Source organism: Hyperolius riggenbachi, chromosome 4 (assembly GCF_040937935.1).
Source record: "Hyperolius riggenbachi isolate aHypRig1 chromosome 4, aHypRig1.pri, whole genome shotgun sequence".
Taxonomy (NCBI): Eukaryota; Metazoa; Chordata; class Amphibia; order Anura; family Hyperoliidae; genus Hyperolius; species Hyperolius riggenbachi.
This window is the reverse complement of record NC_090649.1, coordinates 334852074-334875075: the sequence shown is the minus strand read 5'-3', so window position 1 is coordinate 334875075 and position 23002 is coordinate 334852074. Positions and strand designations below refer to the sequence as shown.

The following is a 23002-nucleotide window of genomic DNA, read 5'->3' as shown; positions in this document are numbered from 1 at the left end:
ATTCATAGAATTTTTGAAAACATACATCTGTGTTTTAAAGCTCATTTATCCATTATTTTGTGTGCTACAGTCAGTGGCATAGCTATAGAGCTATGGGCCCCGGTGCGAGTTTTACATTGCCCCCCCCCCCAGCACTCTTTATATAACACTTGATATGGCACAACAAAACTTGCCAAGGTCATCCACAGTATTAGAGGTGCAAGAAGGGGATCGGGAACAGTTTGTTAATGATTACTACTATTTAAAGTGAACCTAAAGCCTACCAAAAAAAATGAGATTAACTCACCTGGGGCTTCCCTCAGCCCCCTGCAGCCGATCGGTGCCCTCGCAGCCCTCGCTCTGACGCTCCATGACCCGCCGGCGAACACTTCCGATTTCGCCGTCACCGGCCGACAGGCATGGGAACGTGAGTGATAGTTCGCGTTCCCAGCCTGTATATCGCCCCCTATGCTGCTATTGCGACCTCCTGGCCGCAATAGCAGCATAGGGGGCGATATACAGGCTGGGAACGCGAACTATCACTCACGTTCCCATGCCTGTCGGCCGGGGACGGCGAAACCGGAAGTCGTCGCCGGCGGGTCCAGAAGCATCGGACCGGAGCTGCAAGGGCACCGATCGGCTGCAGGGGGCTGAGGGAAGCCCCAGGTGAGTTAATCTCATTTTTTTTGGTAGGCTTTAGGTTCACTTTAAAGCATCTATAGAAGTGATTATTACCACCAAAGGACCAATAAACAGCTAATACTTTGGTTGAGGAAGGGCCACAAGGGCCCCGATGCGGTTGCTACCTCCCACAGCAAACCTCATCTAGATAACAGGCAGGGGCGTAACTAGCAATCATTGGGCCCCCCTGCGATATTTTTGGATGGGGCCCCCCACCCCTGCAATTTTATATTCAATATGGACCCCCGTATTAGTATATCAGGAAGTGATTAACATAAGATCATAAAGGTCAGGGTTACGTGTAAGGGGAGAGAGAGAGTGTGAGTGAGTGAGTGAGTGAGTGAGTGAGTGAGTGAGTGAGTGAGTGAGTGAGTGAGTGAGTGAGTGAGTGAGAGTGAATAAATGAGAGTGAGAATGAGTGAGAGAGTGAGAATGTGAATGTGAGAGAGAGAGTGAGTAAGTGAGAGAGAGTGAGTAAGTGAGAGTGAGTGAGTAAGTGAGAGAGAGAGTATGTGAGAGTGAGTGAGAGAGTGAGTAAGTGAGAGTGAGTGAGAATGAGTAAGAGAGAGTGTGAGTGAGTGAGTGAGTGAGTGAGAGTGTGTGAGTGAGTGAGTGTGTAAGTGGGAGAAAGTGTTAGTTAGTGAGTGAGTGTGTGAGTGTGCGTGAGTGAGCGAGAGTGTGAGTGAGTGTGTGCATGAGTGAGAGAGTGTGTTAGTGAGTGAGTGACAGTGTGAGTGGGAGAGAGTGTGAGTGGGAGAGTGTGTGTGTGTGTGTGTGTGTGTGTGTGTGAGTGAGAGTGTAAGTGGGAGAGAGTGTTAGTTAGTGAGTGAGAGAGAGTGTTAGTGAGTGAGAGAGAGTGTTAGTGAGTGAGTGGGAGTGTTAGTGAGTGAGAGAGAGCGCTAGCGAGTGTGTTTTTCACTGCTACCACATAACAATGTGAGTGAAATGCAGGGCACAGCAGGGATGAAGCATACTTTTGCACATGATCTCATCCCTCTGCTGAGCCTGCACAGACTGTGTTCTCCTTCCCTATGTCACCCGACACCACAGTACAGGAGAGATGGGCATCTTCCCAGCAGCAGTCCAGCATCTTCCCAGCAGTTATTTTTGGATGTTACAGCCCCCTTCAAACAAAGTTAGTCATAATTACTGAAGGATATTGGGGCTGATTTATCAAGCTGTGCTGCTATATAGAGATGTCGCGAACCTCCGATTTTCCTTCGCGGAAAGTTCGATTCGCGTAAAAGTTCGCAAACCGCAATTCACTTCAATGGGGAGGCGAACTTCAAAATTTAGAAAAATTTTCTACTGGCTGAAATAATGATAGAAAACATGTTTCAAGAGTTCTGCCTTCACCCTTCTACCCTTCTACCTATTCCCTCCTCCCTGAGGAGGGTCTCATCTGCCAGGGAATTCCAGTATTTCAAAAACCAGCTTACATACCATGGCTGGGATTTGAACCCAGGTCTCAGTGTATGGTATGTAACGAACATATCCATTATCCATAGACACTAACACCTGGGGGTTTGAACGTGGAACTTGATATAAATTGCTTTATTGCAGATGATTAGTTAACACAATGTAGTATGGGAGGGTGAGGCAGTTATTACAGTTTTATTAACAGAGGATGTGTTCTCCCACTGCTAAGGTTGGATTCATGAGCTGCATTATATATATTTTTTCCCAAATTGCACATCCAAACTATATTGTTAAAGTTGTGGGTTGACTTCCAGTCGGGAAGTTTGAATATCAGGATTACCATGGAGTATTTGATTTAGTTAACTCATTCCAATAGTGAGACAATCATGTGGAGGATTATCAAGTGGGCACTATAAATCATCCGGCTATTATGACTATTGCTATAACAGCCTAGGCTATTAAAACTACTGCTTAATATAGGTCCCTCTCATTTATTTATATAGAGGTACAGTGCATCCAACAATATGGATACATTTGAGGTTTATAGTTTTATTATTTTTATTTTTTATGTTGTTTTAAATTACCCCCAATGCATATATTTAATCTTATGTTACACACCACCCTCAGTGTACTCTGTCAGCGTATTATGTCAAAGTATTTTGTCAGTGTGCGAAAAAAACGGAGCAGAGGACATTCTTGTCTCTGTAGTCCGTTCTGTCATCACAAAGATGGCCGCCGCTGATAACAAGGGGAGTCTGGGTAATGTAGTCCAAAGTTACAATATGGGCGACGCAGAGCGGAGTAGTATGGGGAGTTTATCTACGCATCATGGTCGGATGGGGCTGATGGGGTAGTTGACGCTAATCAGGTGGTGGGTGGGATGATTATGCAATTAAATGGGCTTGAAACGTTGTTACTGTTCGGGTGGCGCTACACACAAACAGCCCCGAAATGCGGAAGTAGCCGCAAAGGAGTATGGGACATGTAGGCCAAAGTGGATAGCCTATTGTATGAGCTGCTCAGGTTGGAATAGCAGCGGTGGTAGCGAATGAACACAGCTGAAGCAGCTGGTCATGTGACAGAGGTGGAAAGTACATAGAGAGTCCCTCAGCTCTGAATGGCCAAGCCCCTGATGAGTCTTTGGACGAAACTAGTAGGGCGGAGCCTTAGGAGTTGAGGAGACGCTGGAGGATCCTGTGCTGTGATTTTATATGCGCATGTTTTTACTGCAAATTTGTAAGTGCACTACTTTTTATTTCTTATTAAAATCAAACGGAATTATGCTATGGTCGGTTTTGTTTGAGTCCTAGGATGTTTTTAACATAAAGTACTGGAGTTAAAGCAACATTAACATGCTGTACTGCTGGTCTGTTGCGGGTCGGCCAGTGCATCTGGTGAGCCCCCTGTGTATCTATGTTGGTGGTGGCACGTTGGGTGGCACTGTTGGCTAAGGGGTGCACTGGTGACAATACAAAGTTTCTCAAGACGTTATCACACTATTCCATTCTCCCTGTTTATCCAAATTATATGGCTGGATGCTTGGGGAGTCTGGTGGAGTGATCAGAGGAATCCTGCTGGCAAGGCCAAAAATGCTGATTGCTGATCTGAAAAGATTAGCCGACTGATCTGATGAGCGTATAGTGGTACCATTGTCAAAGGACTTGGAGAACTTTTTTGGAAGTGGTTTATAGTGAAGAAAATACACCTATGAAATGTGGATGGACTCTTTTGGTACAGCACTAGGCTGGTCTCAAAAGGACATTTGAACATTAGGCATCAGTGCTGTAGTTCATGATATCTGTTGATCGCTCTGCTTTTATATTTTGTTTTATTATTTGTGAGTGGTACACACACTTTTCATGCAGTAAGCGAACCAGACTGGCACCAGATAGAGTAAAGTAGGGAGCAAAGTGAGGAGCGCTAGGTTATCCATTTTAATTTCTTAGGTACATTGTGTCAATACCTGTGCAGCAAACTCAAAAAAGTAATTATGGAAGTGTTTGAATTAAGAAATAGAGGGGTCATAGACCTGGGTAAAATCTTTGTTAAGGAGCCAGACCCCAACCATTTAAGTACGGATGGGCTTTTTAAACAATTGCAACATTTAATGATCAGAGAAACCAATACATGGTGGGATCTGGCTAGCCTTAAGAAACAGGCCACTGAGGGGATAATCCCGAGAAGATACAGGTGGGATATCTTACCTAATGATGAGGAGAAAAATGATGAAAATGATAGAGAATTGGGGGAATTTTTGAACAATTGTGGCATCAACCTCCTAAAATTGTTAGCTAAAAGAAAGCAAAACAGGCTGGATCGGTTGGGAAGGGAAATTGATGCCATTAAAGGAAAGTTAGAGCCCTATAAAGAAGATGATAAATTTAAGACCAATGCAGCAGTATTCAGTAAGATTGTGCAAAAATGTGAGAAAGAGGTGTGCGATATCAGAACCAATAGATTTCAAAATGATTGGCAAGAGTACAAGAAGAAAATGGCATACAAATGGCAGTTAGAACAAAGTAAGAGGAAAAAGAAAGAAGATGATACTCAGAGGGTTACTGAAGCCCAAGTTGAAAATAGGGACTTTGACCACAAATATGAAGCTCAGAATCCTCTATATGAGAAGGAGGGTGTATATGGTGGACATGAACCCCAATGGAATAGAGGAGCAGTCCCAAAGAGGCCCATAAGAGGGGAGTTTAGACAAGAGAGGGAAGATAAATGGGACTTCCCTCGGTATAATAGAGGCAGAGGTCCTAGAGGAAATAGAGGACCACAGATGGGTGGCTATAATGGGGAGTATGCCAACAACACATATCGGGGCCACCGCCCAAGCCCACATAGGAGACCACCGGCAAAGGGTAGCTGGGAAGAGAAGGAACAAAGAGAAATGCTGCCCATTTATAATAGATATGAGCCCCGGGAGCGGGAGGTGGATGAAGTAACTCCCCATCATTTTTTAGGGAACAGAAGGGTGGAGGAAGACAGGTGGGAAGAAATGGAATATCAGATAAGGAATATACGCAAAAGAGACAGACGGGGAAGAAGAGGGGGGAGATCCAAAAAGAAGGAAGTAAATGGAAAAGGCATTTTCAATATTAGTGGTATACCATTAACCAAAGCTGAATTAAATATTCTTGATAGAGGTTTGAAATATGCGCCCCAGCAGGGTGTCAACAAATTCAATGTATATGTGGATATGCATAAATTTATCCGCAAAATGAACATCAAAAAGTATTTCTTAGCTAAAGAGGGACCGACTAGCAGGATTAACAGGGGAGGAATTAATTCACAATATGTGCACACCAATTTGAAAAATCGTTCCACGTTCAACCCGCCAGATGTGTCAAAAGATAGCACAATAGTGAGTTTTAAAAATACGGTATTAAAAGATATTGAATTATTGAATATGAAAAACAATAAGGCTGAAGCACAACTCAGAAGACAACTGAGTGAAAAGAAGGAGATTCTGGTGAGGCCAGCTGACAAGGGGGGAGGGGTAGTTGTTATGCATCACGAACGGTATACACAAGAGATGACAAATATTCTCAGTGACAGGGTGACTTATAGAAAACTAAAGGGAGACCCCACGAGTGACTATATGGAGAAACTGAGAAAAATTCTTAGGAGTGGCTTGGAGAAAAGGATCCTGAAGGATGCAGAGTTTAGGTATCTCATGGTGGATGCCCCACGAATCCCGGTTCTGTACATCAACCCTAAAATCCATAACAGTCAGACCCACCCACCTAGACGACCCATAATCAGTGGGATAGGGTCACTTAATCAGAGAATTGGTGAGTATATCAACATTTTCTTGCAGCCAGTAGTGGGCACCTTACCATATTTATTAAGGGATACAAAAGACTTCCTATGGACCGGTAATGGTATGAAAATTGGGGATAGGGACATGTTAGTGACGGCAGATGTAACAGCGTTGTATACCATCATTCCACATGCAAAGGCAGAGGAAACTGTTCGGGAAGCTTTAATAGAATCCGGCCAGTTGGGGGGGGGGGGGACCAAATTGGGTTAATTTTGCAATTACTGGAATTTTGCTTGTCACATAACTATTTTTGGTACAGTGGCGCATTTTATGTGCAGGCTGCCGGATGTGCCATGGGGGCAAGATTTGCGCCGAGTGTAGCAAATATTTTTATGGACCAGTGGGAGAGAAGGATATTAAGGGTGCAGGAAAGTAGCAAGGTGTCAAATTGGAAACGTTTCATTGATGACCTCTTTTGGGTTTGGAGTGGTGACAAGGAGGGTCTTGAGAAATGTATACAGTGGGCAAATGACAATGAATGGGGGATTGAACTAACAATGAAATGTACTTTAGAACAAATAGATTTTTGGATGTGGTGGTTATGAAAAGGGAAGGTACTGTGGGAACATAAACTTTCTTTAAGAAAACCAACAGGAATTCCTATATCCCGATACAGAGTTGTCACCACCCCAATTGGATGCGTAACATCCCTAAAGTCCAATTGAGTAGAATACGGAGAAATTGTAGCACTGAAACAGATTATATCATGCAAGCTGAAATGCTTATTGACCGGTTTGTGGAAAAGGGGTATAGTAGGGGCCATCTTGATAAAGTATCTACTGAGGTTTTGAACACGCGGAGAGAACACTACCTAGAGGATAAAAAAGAAGGAAACAGCAGGTCCAGTGCCTTTGAATATGCGGTCTTGATGGATTACAATTCACAGTATAAGCAGGTTGAAAGGATATATAGGAGACATTGGTGCCTCCTGAGGAATGACCCTGTTTTGGGAAGGTCCCTACCAGAACAACCGAAGTTTATATACAGACGAGCAAGTAACTTACAACAACAGTTGGTCAAAACATACGTTGATGGTCCTGACTCTGGTCGATTTCTCAAAAGCAGGAAAGTGGATAACTCTGGTAGAGTTACGGCATAGCTGTGCTTCTGCAGAGCTAGATTGGTGGGGCTATTTTCAACTAAGGTACTTGATGAGGAGACTGAGAGTTAACCCAAATCAAGTGAGACCATGGTCTCAGTTTGAGAGAATGTGCCAGGGTTCAGAGCCGATTAAAAATACTCTATCATTAGTTTATATGCTGCTTGGTATATCAGGTGGGCAGGATTTACACTTTCTCGATAAATGGGAGGGAGACTTGAATCTGGTTCTCTCTAGGGGCCAGAGAGAAAGAATATGCACATTTGCCCACAAGTCTTCACAATCCGCCAGAATCCAAGAAATAAATTATAAAATCATTTTGCGGTGGTATTACACCCCCCAGAGGCTGCACAATATCTTCCCCAATGCCGATCAGAGATGTTGGAGATGCAAAGCAGACATAGGCTCACTGAGTCACATACTTTGGTCCTGTCCAATGGTAAAGGCATGGTGGGAGTTAATTGAGAGGCTTGTCAAACATATGACCAATAGAGAAGCCCCATTTACCCCTGAGTTCTATTTGTTGCATCATAACAACTGGACTACAAAGGCTTATAAAAACTCTGTAGTGAGACATCTATTAAACGCGGCTAAATGTGTCATTATACGCAAATGGAGAAATCCACAACCACCTTCCCCCACGGAGTTGATTAAGGAAATAGACTACATTAGACAAATGAAGGAGCTGGCACATATAGCCCTATGCAGAACAGAAGTTTGCAAAAAAACATTTTTTGCTTCTTATGAATGGATGGACTGAATTGGGCTACAGCACTCCAGAAGTTTTTATGGTCACGGTCCTGTGCACTGACATTCTTCCAACTACACCAACCAGTGTGTGTAACTTGTTTCAAAGAGAATCTGTATTGTTAAAATCGCTCAAAAGTAAACATACCAGTGCGTTAGGGGACATCTCCTATTACCCTCTGTCACAATTTCGCCGCTCCTCGCCGCATTAAAAGTGGTTAAAAACAGTTTTAAAAAGTTTGTTTGTAAACAAACAAAATGGCCACCAAAACAGGAAGTAGGTTGATGTACAGTATGTCCACACATAGAAAATACATCCATACACAAGCAGGCTGTATACAGCCTTCCTTTTGAATCTCAAGAGATCATTTGTGTGTTTCTTTCCCCCAAGCACTGAAGTTTCAGGCTGCTCGTTTCTTCCTGCAAACAGCTTTGCCCTTTTCTGTAATTCCTCAGTATGTGAAAGCCCAGCCAGCTCAGAGGACGATTTATCCAGCTTGTAAAAGATAAGAGAGAAGAGAGAAGCTGCCCTAATCTAAATAACACACAGGCAGTGTGCATAGAGGGGCCTGGAAGGGGGAGTTCATAGCAGAACCACAACACTGAAGAACTTGGCAGCCTTCCAGACACAGGCTGACAAGTCTGACAAGAGAGAGATAAGTTGATTTATTACAGAGATGGTGATAGTAGAACGTGCTGCAGTAAGCCAGAACACATTAAAATAGGTATAGGAACTTGTAGGATGATAAAAAACAGGATGCAATTTTTGTTACGGAGTCTCTTTAACCTCCTGAGCGGTATGGACGAGCTCAGCTCGTCCATCACCACCGGAGGCTGCCGCTCAGGCCCTGCTGGACCGATTTGCTTCAAATAAAAAGCAGCACACGCAGCCGGCACTTTGCCAGCCGCGTGTGCTGCCTGATCGCCGCCGCTCTGCGGCGATCCGCCGCGAGCAGCAGCGAAAGAGGGTCCCCCCAGCCGCCCGAGCCCTGCGCAGCCGGACCAATCAGTTCCGGCCAGCGCTAAGGGCTGGATCGGAGGCGGCTGACAACGGCCATGGCGGCCATGGCGACGAGGAAAGCCAAACAAGGAAGGCTGCTCATTGCGGCCTTCCTTGTTTGTTCTGGGCGCCGGAGGCGATCGGAAGAACGCCTCCGGAGCGCCCTCTAGTGGGCTTTCATGCAGCCAACTTTCAGTTGGCTGCATGAAATAGTTTTTTTTTAATTGAAAAAAAACCCTCCCGCAGCCTCCCTGGCGATCTCAATAGAACGCCGGGGAGGTTAAGGTATCCTGTGGGATGCTGTACAAAATTATGTAGCACAAAAATAATCTAATTTCAGACCAAGTAGTCCTGTCTCAGAAACATGCTCAGAATTTATGAAGTGGTGAATGAAAATCTTGATCTTGAAGATCTTGGGAAAGCAATAAATGTAGTATACTTGGACTATGCAAAGGCTTTTGATTCTGTTCCCCACAATATCCTGGTACAGAAGCTTTCTCAATGATCAAGAAAGGTTAGACAATCTGGGCATATTTAGCTTAGAAAAACAGATGACCAAAGAAGTGACCTGATTAACGTATAAATACACAATAGGGCAATTCAAAAGCTTGGCAGATGAGATTTTTGTCCCTAGGCCTGTGCATATGACAAGGGGATATTTAGAAAGGGGTTCTTCATAGTAAGAGTGATTAAAATCTGGAATATCTTACCACATGAATCAGTTGTGGCAAATTCTGTAGCTACATTCAAAGATAACTTGGATGCTTTCCTTTTATTGAAGGACATTCATGACTATGATTGCTTGGTTATTCCTGGAAGCGTTGATCCAGGGATTTATCTGACTGCTATCTGGAGTCGGGAAGGTATTTTATTGGCCCAAGCCTTATAAGGATTTTTCACCTTAATTTGAGATATGTGCAGTTTAGGACGGTGATCTTTTTCTTTTTCTTTTCTCTGGTTAAACTTGATAGACTTATGTCTTTTTTTTTTTTTTACCTAACTATGTAACCCAGAATAAGAATGAATGTCTGGTATTCTGACTTCAGTGTTGATGTGTGCCAACATTAGCTAAATGCGTGTTGATTTGAATCTAATCACTAATACTGTGTGTATTCATTTCTCAGACGATGCAGATTTGCTAGCTCTGAAGAAAGAACTTGAAAATGTTGGGGAGGTACGCTCTCATTCACCAAACAGATCATTATCTGTGCCTAATCGGTCTCGAACACGTCCACCACAAAGGCCACCACCACCAAGTAAGAACATTTTTCTTGTGTATGTTTCAGGGACATAACAAGTCAGTTTATTGTCATAACAACAAATTAACAAAACAAATCTTAAAGGGAACCTAAAGCGAGAGAGATGTAGTGGTTGCTATATTTATTTACTTTTAAACAATGCATATCGCCTGGCTAGCCTGCTGATCCTCTGCCTTTAAAACTTTTAGCCAAAGACCCTGAACAAGCATGTAGATCAGGTGCTCTGACTGAAGTCTGACTGGATTAGCTGCATGCTTGTTTCAGGTGATTGATTCAGACATTATTGCAGCCAAAGAGATCAGCAGGATTGCCAGGCAACTGGTATTGCTTAAAAGGAAATAAAAGTTCTGGACTTGAGGCTTTTTGCCTTGGCCAGATCACTTACACAAAACCCCCACTTCCCCACTTGCACACTCCCTAACAAGGTTTAGGCATATCTCAATAAATGATAAACTAAAATTTTTGCTAAAGTTTTAGCCTTGAGGCCCTAGTTGTCACAAAATTGGAGCTCTTATAAAAATTCTGGACATGGGCTTTAGAGGTGCTTGGCAGATCGTTCAAATCCAGTCTTATTAGGTGAACGACCGACCGTACACACGCCCGTTTCACGTCCAAAAGACCAGACGTTCAAACGACCGGTCATTTGCAAAAATCAGACGTGTGTATGCACCTTAAGAGCATATGTCCTGGCCTGCATCTTTTTAAATGAAAATACAATATTTTGACATAATCCTCTAATTATGCAGTAATTAATTAAGCCTCTAATTAAGCAGTAGAGTGTTGTACTGTGTTAGCCATCAGTAAAAGCAAGAAGTTTTGAATCAGGATGATACCATTTATTGGCTAACTTAGAGTTAAACAACTAAGTAATATTTCAGCTAATAATAAACCTTCATTGGACTTGGTTACTGCATACACTGACAAGGTTTTTTTTTTTAAAAACACAGCTTTTATACAGAGGACATACAGAGGAGAAACATTGTTTTGCAAACATATATAAATGTGATTAGATGCCTTACTTGCCACTTCAGGAGGGTTTCACAGGCATTCTAGCTAAATAGATATGATCACCAGTTTCTTAAAATATAACAACAGACTCCGGATGATGGGGAGACATTGTAACTCCGGAGTTCAAACGTGACTGGGCTGACTACATGCACCATTAGTTCTAAGCTAAATAGAAATGTGGCATTTAAAACCCATCTTCCCAGCACAGTAAATAAAATGAATAGTGGCATTAAACACCATCTTACCAGCATATGAAACAAAATCTGAAAAAATAAAAAGAATTGTGGCATTTAAAACCCATCATACCAGCACAAGAAGTTAGAGTCCTTGTTTAAACCTTCTTCTACAGTTTGAACCAATGTATACATTATGTTTCTTGCTTTAGTCTCTCTTTATGCGATTTGAAGCACCCATTAATACAATGATGAGAAAATCGCTTAACCACTTGCCGACCGCCCACAGCTGATGGGCGGCGGCAAGGGCTGGGCCCAAACGACCGCAATACGCCCATCGGCGGCTGCGGGCGTGGTTATGCGGCGATCAGCCGCCAGCAACAGGCTCCGCCCACCTAGCACAGTAACCTGCCGGCCATTTGGAAGCGCCCCCGGGTTATTAGCTGCTCGATTGCCGCTACAGAATGTATAATACACTTTGTAATGTATACAAAGTGTATTATACAGGCTGCCTCCTGCCCTGGTGGTCCCAGTGATCGAGGGACCACCAGAGCAGGCTGCAGCGACTCAGGTGAGCAGCCAAGCACACTGATCTGCCCCCCCCTTCCCTCTGATCGCCCACAGCACCCCTCAGACCCCCCTGCTCACCCCTCAGAACCCTGTTTGCACCCAATCACCCCCCTAATCACCCATCAATCACTCCCTGTCACTATCTGTCAACACTATTTTTATGATTAGTGATTAGGTCCTAAACTGCCCCCTGGGGGCTCCTGATCACCCCCCACCCTCAGATCCTCCCCAGACCCCCCCCCCTCACTGTGTACTGTATACATCTATCCTCCCTTGTAATCACCTGTCAATCACCACCTGTAACTGCAACATCAGATCAGACCGTAACCTGCCACTTACGGGCATCTGATCACCCACCCACACCATCAGATCGTCCGCAGACCCACCCTCAGATCACCTCCAAAGTGCATTGTTTACATCTGTTCTGCCATCTAATGACCCACTGATCACCCATCAATCACACCCTGTCACCACCTGTCACTGCTACCCATCAGATCAGACCCCTATCTGCCCCTAGGGCACCCAATCACTCGTCCACACCCTCAGAACTACCTCAGACCTCCCCCCCCCCCCCATGTACTGTATACATCTATTCTCCCCTGTAATCACCGGTCAATCACCCCGTCACCACCTGTCACTGCCTCCCATCAGATCAGACCCTAACCTGCCTCTTTCGGGCATCTGATCACCCACCCACACCATCAGAACGCCCGCAGACCCACCCTCAGATCACCTTCAAAGTGCATTGTTTACATCTGTTCTGCCATCTAATCACCCACTAATCACCCATCAATCACCCCCTGTCACCACCTGTCACTGCTACCCATCAGATCAGACCCCTATCTGCCCCTAGAGCACCCAATCACCCGCCCACACCCTCAGAATGACCTCAGACCCCCACAGACCTCCCCCCCTGTGTAGTGTATTACATCTATTCTCCCCTGTAATCACCTGTCAATCACCCCGTCACCACCTGTCACTGTCACCCATCAGATCAGACCCTAATCTGCCCCTTGGGCACCCAATCACCCACCCACACCCTCAGAACGCCCTCAGACCACAGCCCTGATCACCTCGCCAGTGCATTGCTTGCATCTATTCCCCCCTCTAATCACACCTTGAGACACCTATCAATCACCTCCTGTCACCACCTGTCACCCCCCAGGCACACCTACCCATCAGATCAGGCCGTAACTTGCCCCCGTGTGCGCTCCTGATCACTCGGCCAAACCCTCAGATCCCCCTCATCCGATCACCTCTCCAGTGCATTGATTGCATCTATTTTCCCCTCTAACCACTCCCTGAGACACCCATCAATCACATGCCCGTGTTCTCTGCTGCCATGTCCAGGTCACGATTTGAGAACATCCTGCACTTCCTGCACTTCAGTGCCAATACAACCTGTCATCTAAGAGGCCACCCTGCTTATGACCAGTTCCTCAAAATTCGCCCCCTCATAGGCCACCTGTCATCAAAATTTGCAGATGCTTATACCCCTGAACAGTCATTTTGAGGCATTTGGTTTCCAGACTACTCACGGTTTTGGGCCCCTAAAATGCCAGGGCAGTATAGGAACCCCAACAAGTGACCCCATTTTAGAAAAAAGACACCCCAAGGTATTCCGTTAGGTGTATGACGAGTTCATAGAAGATTTTATTTTTTGTCAAGTTAGCGGGAATTGATTTTTATTGTTTTTTTCACAAAGTGTCATTTTCCACTAACTTGTGACAAAAAATAAAATCTTCTATGAACTCACCATACACCTAATGGATACCTTGGGGTGTCTTCTTTCTAAAATGAGGTCACTTGTGGGGTTCCTATACTGCCCTGGCATTTTAGGGGCTCTAAACCATGAGGAGTAGTCTAGAAACCAAATGCCTCAAAATGACCTGTGAATAGGACGTTGGGCCCCTTAGCGCACCTAGGCTGCAAAAAAGTGTCACACATGGTATCGCCGTACTCAGGAGAAGTAGTATAATGTGTTTTGGGGTGTAATTTTACACATACCCATGCTGGGTGGGAGAAATCTCTCTGTAAATGGACAATTGTGTGTTAAAAAAATCAAAACATTGTCATTTAGGGCAGCACGGTGGCGTAGTCGTTAGCTCTCTCGCCTTGCAGCGCTGGGTCCCTGGTTCGAATCCCAGCCAGGGCACTATCTGCAAAGAGTTTGTATGTTCTCTCCATGTCTGCGTGGGTTTCCTCCGGGCACTCCGGTTTCCTCCCACATTCCAAAAACATACGGATAAGTTAATTGGCTCCCCCTAAAATTGGCCCTAGACTACAGTACTTACACTACATATTATAGACATAAGGCAATGGTAGGGATTAGATTGTGAGCTCCTTTGAGGGACAGTTAGTGACAAGATATATATACACTGTACAGCGCTGCGTAATATGTCGGCGCTATATAAATACTAAAAATAATAATAATAATAATTTACAGAGATATTTCTCCCACCTAGCATGGGTATGTGTAAAAATACACCCCAAAACACATTATACTACTTCTCCTGAGTACGGAAATACCACATATGTGGCACTTTTTTGCAGCCTAACTGCGCTAAGGGGCCCAAAGTCCAATGAGCACCTTTAGGCTTTACAGGGGTGCTTACAATTTAGCACCCCCCAAAATGTCAGGACAGTAAACACAGTAAGACACTTCAAGGTATTCAGAGAGGGGCATGGTGAGTCCATGGCAGATTTCATTTTTTTTGTCACAAGTTAGCAGAAGTAACTTGTGACAAAAATAAAATCTTCTATGAACTCACCATGCCTCTCAGTGAATACTTTGGGATGTCTTCTTTCCAAAATGGGGTCATTTGGGAGGTATTTATACTATCCTGGAATTTTAGCACCTCATAAAACCTGACAGGTGCTCAGAGAAGTCAGAGATGCTTAAAAATCACAGAAAGTAAAAAAAAATCATTTTTTTGACAAAATTCATGTCGTTTTTGATGAATATAATAAAAACTAAAACTCTCAGCAGCAATCAAATAGCACCAAAAGAAAGCTGTATTAGTGACAAGAAAAGGAGGTGAAATTCATTTAGATAGTAGGGTGTATGACCGAGCAATAAACCGTTAAAGCTGCAGTGGTCTGAATGGAAAAAAAGGCTCTGGTCCTTAAAGAGACTCCGTAACAAAAATTTCATCCTGTTTTTTATCATCCTACAAGTTCCAAAAGCTATTCTAATGTGTTCTGGCTTACTGCAGCACTTTGTACTATCACAGTCTCTGTAATAAATCAATGTATCTTTCCACTGTCAGACTTGTCGGCCTGTGTCTGGAAGGCTGCCAAGTTCTTCAGTGTTGTGGTTCTGCTATGCACTCCCCCCTCAGGGGGGAAAGAAACACACAAATGATCTCTTGAGATTCAAAAGGAAGGCTGTATACAGCCTGCTTGTGTATGGATGTATTTTCTATGTGTGGACATGCTGTACATCAACCTACTTCCTGTTTTGGTGGCCATTTTGTTTGTTTATAAACAAACTTTTTAAAACTGTTTTTAACCACTTTTAATGCGGCGGGGAGCGGTGAAATTGTGACAGAGGGGAATAGGAGATGTCCCCTAACGCACTGGTATGTTTACTTTTGTGCGATTTTAACAATACAGATTCTCTTTAAGGGGCGAAAAGACTGTGGTACTTAAGTGGTTAAACTGTGTCCACATAAACAAAAGTGTGTGGGTAATGGGAGATCAGTATATATTTTATTCTTTTTTTCTGCTGTTAATGGTGAACCATGATCAGGTATACCAAATAAGATGAATCACAGGAAAAGCTGGCTTGTACTTTGAATTCCTGTTGTGTACCTGGTATTGGTATCCTGTCGGTGGAATGGATCTGTTTACAGGTCTCACACCTTTTCCCTCGGCAAGGGAATGCTCTTTTCTGTTCTGGCCTATTTAAAGGGGCCCATACACCTAACGATTCTCCCGCCGATATACGGCCGATTCGATCACAGTGATCGAATCGGCTGTGAAATCGCCGCGCACACCACTGACAGAACAAACGATTTCCGTCCGAAATCGATCGTTCCCGTCTTTAGCGGCGTTCGAATGCCCGACGACCGACGCAATACAGCTGGTATACATTACCTGTTTCGGCCGGCGCAAGTCCCCTGGTCCCGCCGCGAGTCCCCTGGCTGTCTTTTTTCCGTGCTGGGTTCTGGACCGGCTGCAGCTACACAGATCTTCCTGTCCCGGCACGAAGTTTAAACAGTAGAGCGCCCTCTACTGTTTAAACTTCCCCTGGACAGGAAGTTCAGTAGCTGCAGGAGCGGTCTGGAGCCCGGACCGGAGAAGAAGACAGCGGGGACCAGGGGACTCGCGCCGGCCGGAACAGGTAATGTATGCAGGGGGGGGGGGGGGCGGCAGCAGCGGCAGCTCCACAGATTGTGATCAGTTTTAGGCTGAAATCGATTCACAATCTGCAGTAAAGGTGGCCATACGATCCCTCTCTGATCAGATTCGATCAGAGAGGGATCTATCTGTTGGTCGAATCTGATGGCAAATCGACCAGTGTATGGCCACCTTAAGGCACTCCCGAAAATTATCTGTTTAAGATTGGGTGGCTGTCGGTATGCCAGGAGGGGGGTTCAGGGAATATCTTTCTCAGTCTCTGATCCTTGTGCAAAACAGGATGAAGTTCCTTTGCAATCCTCCTTAACCACCTTAGCGGTATGGACGAGCTCAGCTCGTCCATTACCACCGCGGTGGATTGCTCAGCCCCTGGTGGGTCTTTTTTGACAATTTTTTTTAAAAAAAACACGCAGCTAGCACTTTGCTAGCTGCGTGTTTCACTTGATCGCCGCCGCTTCGCGCCAGGGAAAGGGGGCCCCCCCCAGACCCATTGCGCAGCCTGGCCAATCACCGCCAGCCTGCGTTACGGGGTGGATCGGGACTCCCCCTGACGTCGATGATGTCATTCCAATCGTCGCCATGGTGACAAGGGAAGCCCTAACAGGAAATCCCGTTCAGGGCGGGATTTACTGTTGGGTATGACCGCCGGAGGCGATCGGAGGGGTGGGAGGGATGCCGCAGGGAGGGGGGGGGGGGGAAATCATGTAGCTAGCGCTAGGCTAGCTACATGATTTTAAAAAATAAAAAGTGAAAAAAAACCCACCCGTGGCCGAGCGCCGCAAAACAATCAAATGCCAGGATGGTTAAGATTTCCAGGTGTAAGTAGTAGGTGACCATCAGTGGGACACGGTTCTCTTCTGTACTGTAATGCGTCATCCACCTACTGTTGGTTTTGTTTTGGTTGCTAGATGTCATGGTTGTTATCAATTTCCTTGTTGTTGCCTTTTGTGTTGCTTTTTTATCTTTATTTTTTTGTGTCGCTGAGTTCTCTGTTTTTTGTGCCAAACCCAATTCCGGGCATGACCTAGTCATGCTTGGCGAAATAAACTGATTCTGATTCTGAATAAACTTATTCTGATTCTTGGTTTTGCTTATACTCCAGGAGCTAAGTACTAGGGATGCTGTTAGCTTTCTTGATTTGGGTCTAAATACAAGGGATGATGCAACAAGGTTTTGTTTTTTTACTTTATTTATTTTTGAAAGGTACTGTTTATTCACTGAGTTTCTGGAAGTAGGTCAAATGTACTTTAAAGCAAAATAAAAGTTGTATTTTTCAGAGAGCAACATTTTTGTGCCATTTCCTCAAGCAGTGAAACTTCCTTCTGGAGCTGTCCAGCTTCCTGTAAGTTTACATTTTCAAATGTTAAAATTAACTAGTTTTAAATATTTGATTAAAGGAAAACTACAAAATTGATCACTTTTACTGATATGAGGTTGGACCTACCTCCTGTCCTTAAAACACCTCAATTCCCTGTGGTATGGATTAAACACAATGTTGGATAAGGAACGGTGGGGGGAAAGGCTGCGCATCCCTAAACACATGCTGCACTTGAATGGTTAATCGCACAGGCATACACCGCCTCTGCCAGACTGAAAAGTGCATGCCCTGCATCCAAGACAAGTGCTAACATTTATTAAACTAGGAGGAACTTTAGCTTCCAATATGGTTTGCATGCAAAGTATATTATACTAGACACTTGCGCCAGGAGGCAGACCTCTGGGCAAGTGACCTAACCTAAATTTAAAACCTTGGGAGCAGCTAAGCAAAAAAAATAAAATAAAATATGTAACTTACATTTGGTAGAACAGCGAGGAGAACGCCAGCGCATACCACTAAGGCTGCATCTGAATTGACCACCAGCTCAGTGTGTAGCACCTAAATAGATTTTCTGCACACTTCGCATTCAATTCAGATGCAAATCATATGCAAATCTGCTACTACTTATCATGCAAACAGGAAACTCAGAAGGAGGGGCTGGGAGCAATGCCTGTGCGAGTAACCATTCAATTGCAGCATGTGTTTAGGGATGCGCAGCCTTTCCCCCCACCTTTCCTTAACTTTGTAACTATGTAACTGTCAGGTTAGCTGTACCCAGCCCCTCCTTCTGAGTTTCCTGTTTGCATGATAAGTAGTAGCAGATTTGCATATGATTTGCATCTGAATTGAATGTAAGTGTGTAGAAAATCTATTTAGGTGCTATACACTGACCTGGTGGTCATTTCAGATGCAGCCTTAGTGGTATGCGCTGGCGTTCTCCTCACTGTTCCACAATGTTGGATACATTACTTTAAAGAGACACTGAAGCGGAAAAAAAATTATGATATTATGATTTGTATGTGTAGTACAGCTAAGAAATAAAACATTAAGATCAGATACATCAGTCTAATTGTTTTCAGTACAGGAAGAGTTGAGAAACTCCAGTTGTTATCTCTATGCAAACAAGCCATTAAGCTCTCCGACTAAGTTAGTCGTGGAGAGGGCTGTTATCTGACTTTTATTATCTTAACTGTAAGTGAACTTTTTCTCTGCTAGAGGAGAGGTCATTACTTCACAGACTGCTCTGAAAGACTCATTTTGAATGCTGAGTGTTCTGTAATCTGCACACATTATAGAATGATGCAATGTTAGAAAAAACACTATATACCTGAAAATAAAAGTATGAGAATATTTTCTTTGCTGCTAATCTTCTTCTAGTAATTATTCATAGTACACAACCAATTCACTATATCATATTTTTTTTTCGCTTCAGTGTCTCTTTAAAGGGAATGTCCAAGCAAAATAAAAAAATGAGTTTCACTTACCTGGGGCTTCTACCAGCCCCATGCAGCCATCCTGTGCCCTCGTAGTCACTCACTGCTGCTCCGGTCCCCCGCTGGCAGCTTGCCGACCTCGAGGGCCGGCAGGACGCATTGCGTACGTTTTTACGCATTCCCGCTAGTGTAGGAACATTAACACATACATTATGCATTACTGGTTCAATGCGTAAAAATGCACGCATTGAACCAGTAACGCGTAAAATGAATGTGTTAATGTTCTTGCACTAGCGGGAATGCGTAAAAATGTACGCAATGCGGCCCGCCGACCTCCGAGGTCGGCAAGCTGCCAGCGGGGGACTGGAGCAGCAGTGAGAGACTACGAGGGCACAGGATGGCTGCATGGGGCTGGTAGAAGCCCCAGGTAAGTGAAACTCATTTTTTAATTTTGCTTGAACCTTCCCTTTAAGATTCTGATCCATGCTGACATGACAGCATCATGCAGTGTAATATGCCTTCTTAAAACAGAAGGTATTTGCGATAATTCAGTTTTAAGTGAGGAGGTGTGGTTACCCATAATGCATCACTACTGAATATGGAAATTTTAAATAATCCCTTTTATGCTCCTGAATCCAGGCTTACATCCACAACCGCTGACACGTCATGGCAGGGATTGATATGGCTCTGTGGGATTAGGCTTGGACCCAGGGTCGGTTCTAGACTTTTTGCTGCCTGAGGCAAACTTGTGAGGATGCGCCCCCATTTGGAATGATTGCACAGCACATGACAATTTACTCTGCTTCATTTAATGTTCTCACATGACATGCTGCAGCTCAACACAATAGCACACTGGCTGGCTGAGAGTCTGTGACAAACAAACTGCTCACCCTCAGCCACTCCATTCCTCCTCAGGAAGGTACACACAGTACAAAAATGCTGCCCCTGAAATCTCTGCGCCTGATGCAAATGTTTCACCTTGCTTCATAAGAGAACCGGCCCTGCTTGGACCAGTACAATAGAATACTTAAGAATACTTAATTCCATCCACCCCCTACCCTATGGATATGAGTTCATTGGCAATTTACAACCACACTGCATATAGTCCATGAGCACTAAGAAGGTTGAAGAACACAAGAAGATTAATAGTGAATAAGTCAAGTACCGCCTGCCCCCCCCCCCCCCCCCCCGCTTCAGGGCCCTATGGCTATTGCTACGCCCTTGAGTAAGTGTGTGTGTGTATATATATATATATATATAAATATAATTTATATTTTTATAAACGTATATATTATAAAATCTGGTGATTCTTCCAGCCCCCTGTAGTCCTTCAACTCCTCGGTTTCCATCCGATCCCCTCCATGCTCCTGCAGTCAGCCTTGGTAAAGTAAAATTACTACAGTTGGCTAAGACTGTTGCTGCGTTTGCGAAGAACACTCCTAGCCACGGGAGTGTGATCAGGGAATGCACATATCCGGGACTGCGCATGTGCAGTGGCCAGCAACTTAGTTGGCTTACCGGACACACTCCACTGCGGGAGAATGAAGGGGACCGGACCAACACGGGGGGAGCTAACTGACTACAGGAGGCCGGAGGAAGTGCCAGGTAATTATAAATGCTTGTACTTTAAATATCTCCGGTTTACTTAACTGTTTTGGTGTAACCGAGGTCAGGGCGAGCGGCATATAACTCTTTATAACTCATTGATTCACTGAAGAGGAGACTGCAAACCAATACTTGTGCTACACTTTTACTTGAAATTATAATTTCTAGTATCAAAAATAAATTATGTTACCATAATCTTGCTTAAATGTTAGGAGAGTCTGTTGTAACTGGATCTTGTAGTAAATAAATTATTTATTTTTCAAGCCTCAGGACAAAACCGGAATAAGCAAACCCTACAACGTGAAACAGATTAAAACCAATAATTCACAAGAAGCCGAGGAAGCCATTAAATGGCTGATGAGTTCCAAAAAAGGTAATGTTTGTTGTTTCTTACTACAGTTCAGTATACAGCGCAAGCTTGCCTCCAGTGAGGCTACATGCAAAGTCACAACGTCGTCTTTGCTTACACTGTCATTTTAGTAAAAAGCAAGAAGAGCTCACAATGTTCAACATGTATTATTATACATTTTTATTTATAAAGCACAGTGTTAAGCTGGCCACTAATGGACCAATTTCTAGCGAAAAATCGTTCGATCGATCCGAAATTCTAGGTCGGCAGTGATCGAATTGCCAGTAAATAATCTCCATTAATGGTTATGATCGATTATAACCGAGTGAAAAAAAAGTCGTCCGACTGAATTTTCGTCGAACGAAATTTTGAATTTTAAAGACGATCGTGATCGATAGATAGCAAAGATTGGTTCGTTGATGGTGTAGTGAACGATTTTTCTTCCGATCAGAATTTCTTATCGCTCGAACGATTTTTCGCTAGAAAATTGGACCATTAGTGGCCACCTTTATACAATAGATAGATGTAAGTGTGACCGCTTATTCATGCTGATCCTGGAGTGAACGCTCCTCCACTCCCCAGCCATCAGTCACGCCTGCTACGTAGTTGTGTGTCGGCGCCATCTCCCAGTGCTTCGGTTACCCACAGCGTGTGGCTCACCGAAGCACTGAGAGATGGCGCGTACACCCGAATAGACCAATCTGCACTGATAATCACTAAAGCTGTGCCTTCCATGGGTCTCTCACCCTGGGACTTCAACCAGCTGTATTTCATCTAGGACTCTCCTGATGCCAGGTTTGGCCTTCATCTAATCGGCAGAGGGTGAGAAACATCCTTCCACTCTCATGTCTCTCCCCTCTCGTGTCACAGCTGGTTTGTTTTTTGTGATACTGAACTGCTTCCCCTACAAGCCTTATGAAGTGTCAGGCCCCACATTGTTTACAATTACTCAGTGTCCTACTGAGGTTGTTTATGTATGATATGGCTGGATGGATGCGCTGGTTGATGGTGAGTTATGTAAAGGCACCCCACAGATTGGTGCTCCCTGCTTTGGCAGGTTAAGAGTTTTCTTTCAAACTTGGTTTGGTGCTGCACCTTTTGGTGTTTATGTAGTTCCTGTTTATACAATAGATATAAGGTGCTAATGAAAAAGTTGCCTTTAGTTAAAGTGACCATGAACACCAGTAAAAAATGCCATACTGAACTTATCTGGGGCTTCCTCCAGCCCCCTTAAGTCCGTAAGGTCCCTTGGCATCCTCTGGACTCCCTCCGTTCTCCCACTGGCTTAGTTTAGCTGCACAACTTGTCCATGGGTTGTGTGCGCAATTGAGCATGCAAAGAACGCTCACGGCAATGGGTGTGCGATCAAGACCGGCACATTGACTGGCCACGCATTTGCAGGTTCTCGAAAGAATGACCCGTGCATGCGCAGAAGGCTCATGGCGCGGGTGCACAAGTGAGACGGGCCCCGCATGCGCACTTGGGCAAAACTCCTGGCCAAGTCATGGAGCTAACAGAGCCAGCAGCGAGAGAATGGAGGAAGCCCAGAGGGCGCAGATGGACCTAACTGAGTACGGGGGCTGGAGGAAGCTCAGTATGGCATTTTTTACTTGTGTTCAGGGCCACTTTAAAGAGACTCTGAAGCAAGATAAAATCAATGCTTTTAACTTTTAATAATGTTACGCACTATAGCTAGTGCTAAAACACTGTGTCCCCGTGGCAAAATGAGGGGTTTTTACCCCCCAAATCCATTGTGCAAACTGCGAGGAGCGCTTCCTGATTGAGGCAGAGCTTAGGGCTGTAGCTTTGCCTCTTCGCGCGTCAATCCCTGTTGAACGCCGCCTCTCCCCACCCCTCTCAATCTGCCTTCACTGAGAGGGGGGCTGGGGGACAGGCGGAGATCCATGGGTAGATTGACGTGCATGGAGGCAGAGCTGCAGCTCAAAGCTCTGCCTCCAGGGGCAGCAAAATCCATGACCAAGAAAGTCATGGATTTTGCACAGGGGATTTGGGCGGTATAAACCCCTTGTTTTGCCGCGGGGATGCAGTGTTTTAGCCCTAGCTATAGTGCTTAACATTAATAAAAGTTAAAAGCATTGATTTTATCTCGCTTCAGTGTTTCTTTAAGATACACACAAGGAACTTAAAAAAAAATCCTGCTGTAGGACTTTAAAGCA

The 23002-nt window shown here is 44.5% G+C and overlaps 1 protein-coding gene across 6 annotated transcripts in view; it reads left to right on the top strand.

The window, feature by feature from the left end:
* The window catches only part of SYNJ2 (synaptojanin 2), a 289087-nt gene that overhangs the window by 241424 nt on the left and 24661 nt on the right, over positions 1 to 23002 (top strand). For all 6 annotated transcript variants that reach the window (XM_068231852.1, XM_068231851.1, XM_068231850.1 and 3 more), the window contains 3 exons: positions 9873 to 10004; positions 17398 to 17462; positions 20741 to 20849. In XM_068231852.1, coding sequence (XP_068087953.1) covers positions 9873 to 10004; positions 17398 to 17462; positions 20741 to 20849 — 306 coding nt within the window. The remainder of the gene's footprint in view (positions 1 to 9872; positions 10005 to 17397; positions 17463 to 20740; positions 20850 to 23002) is intronic.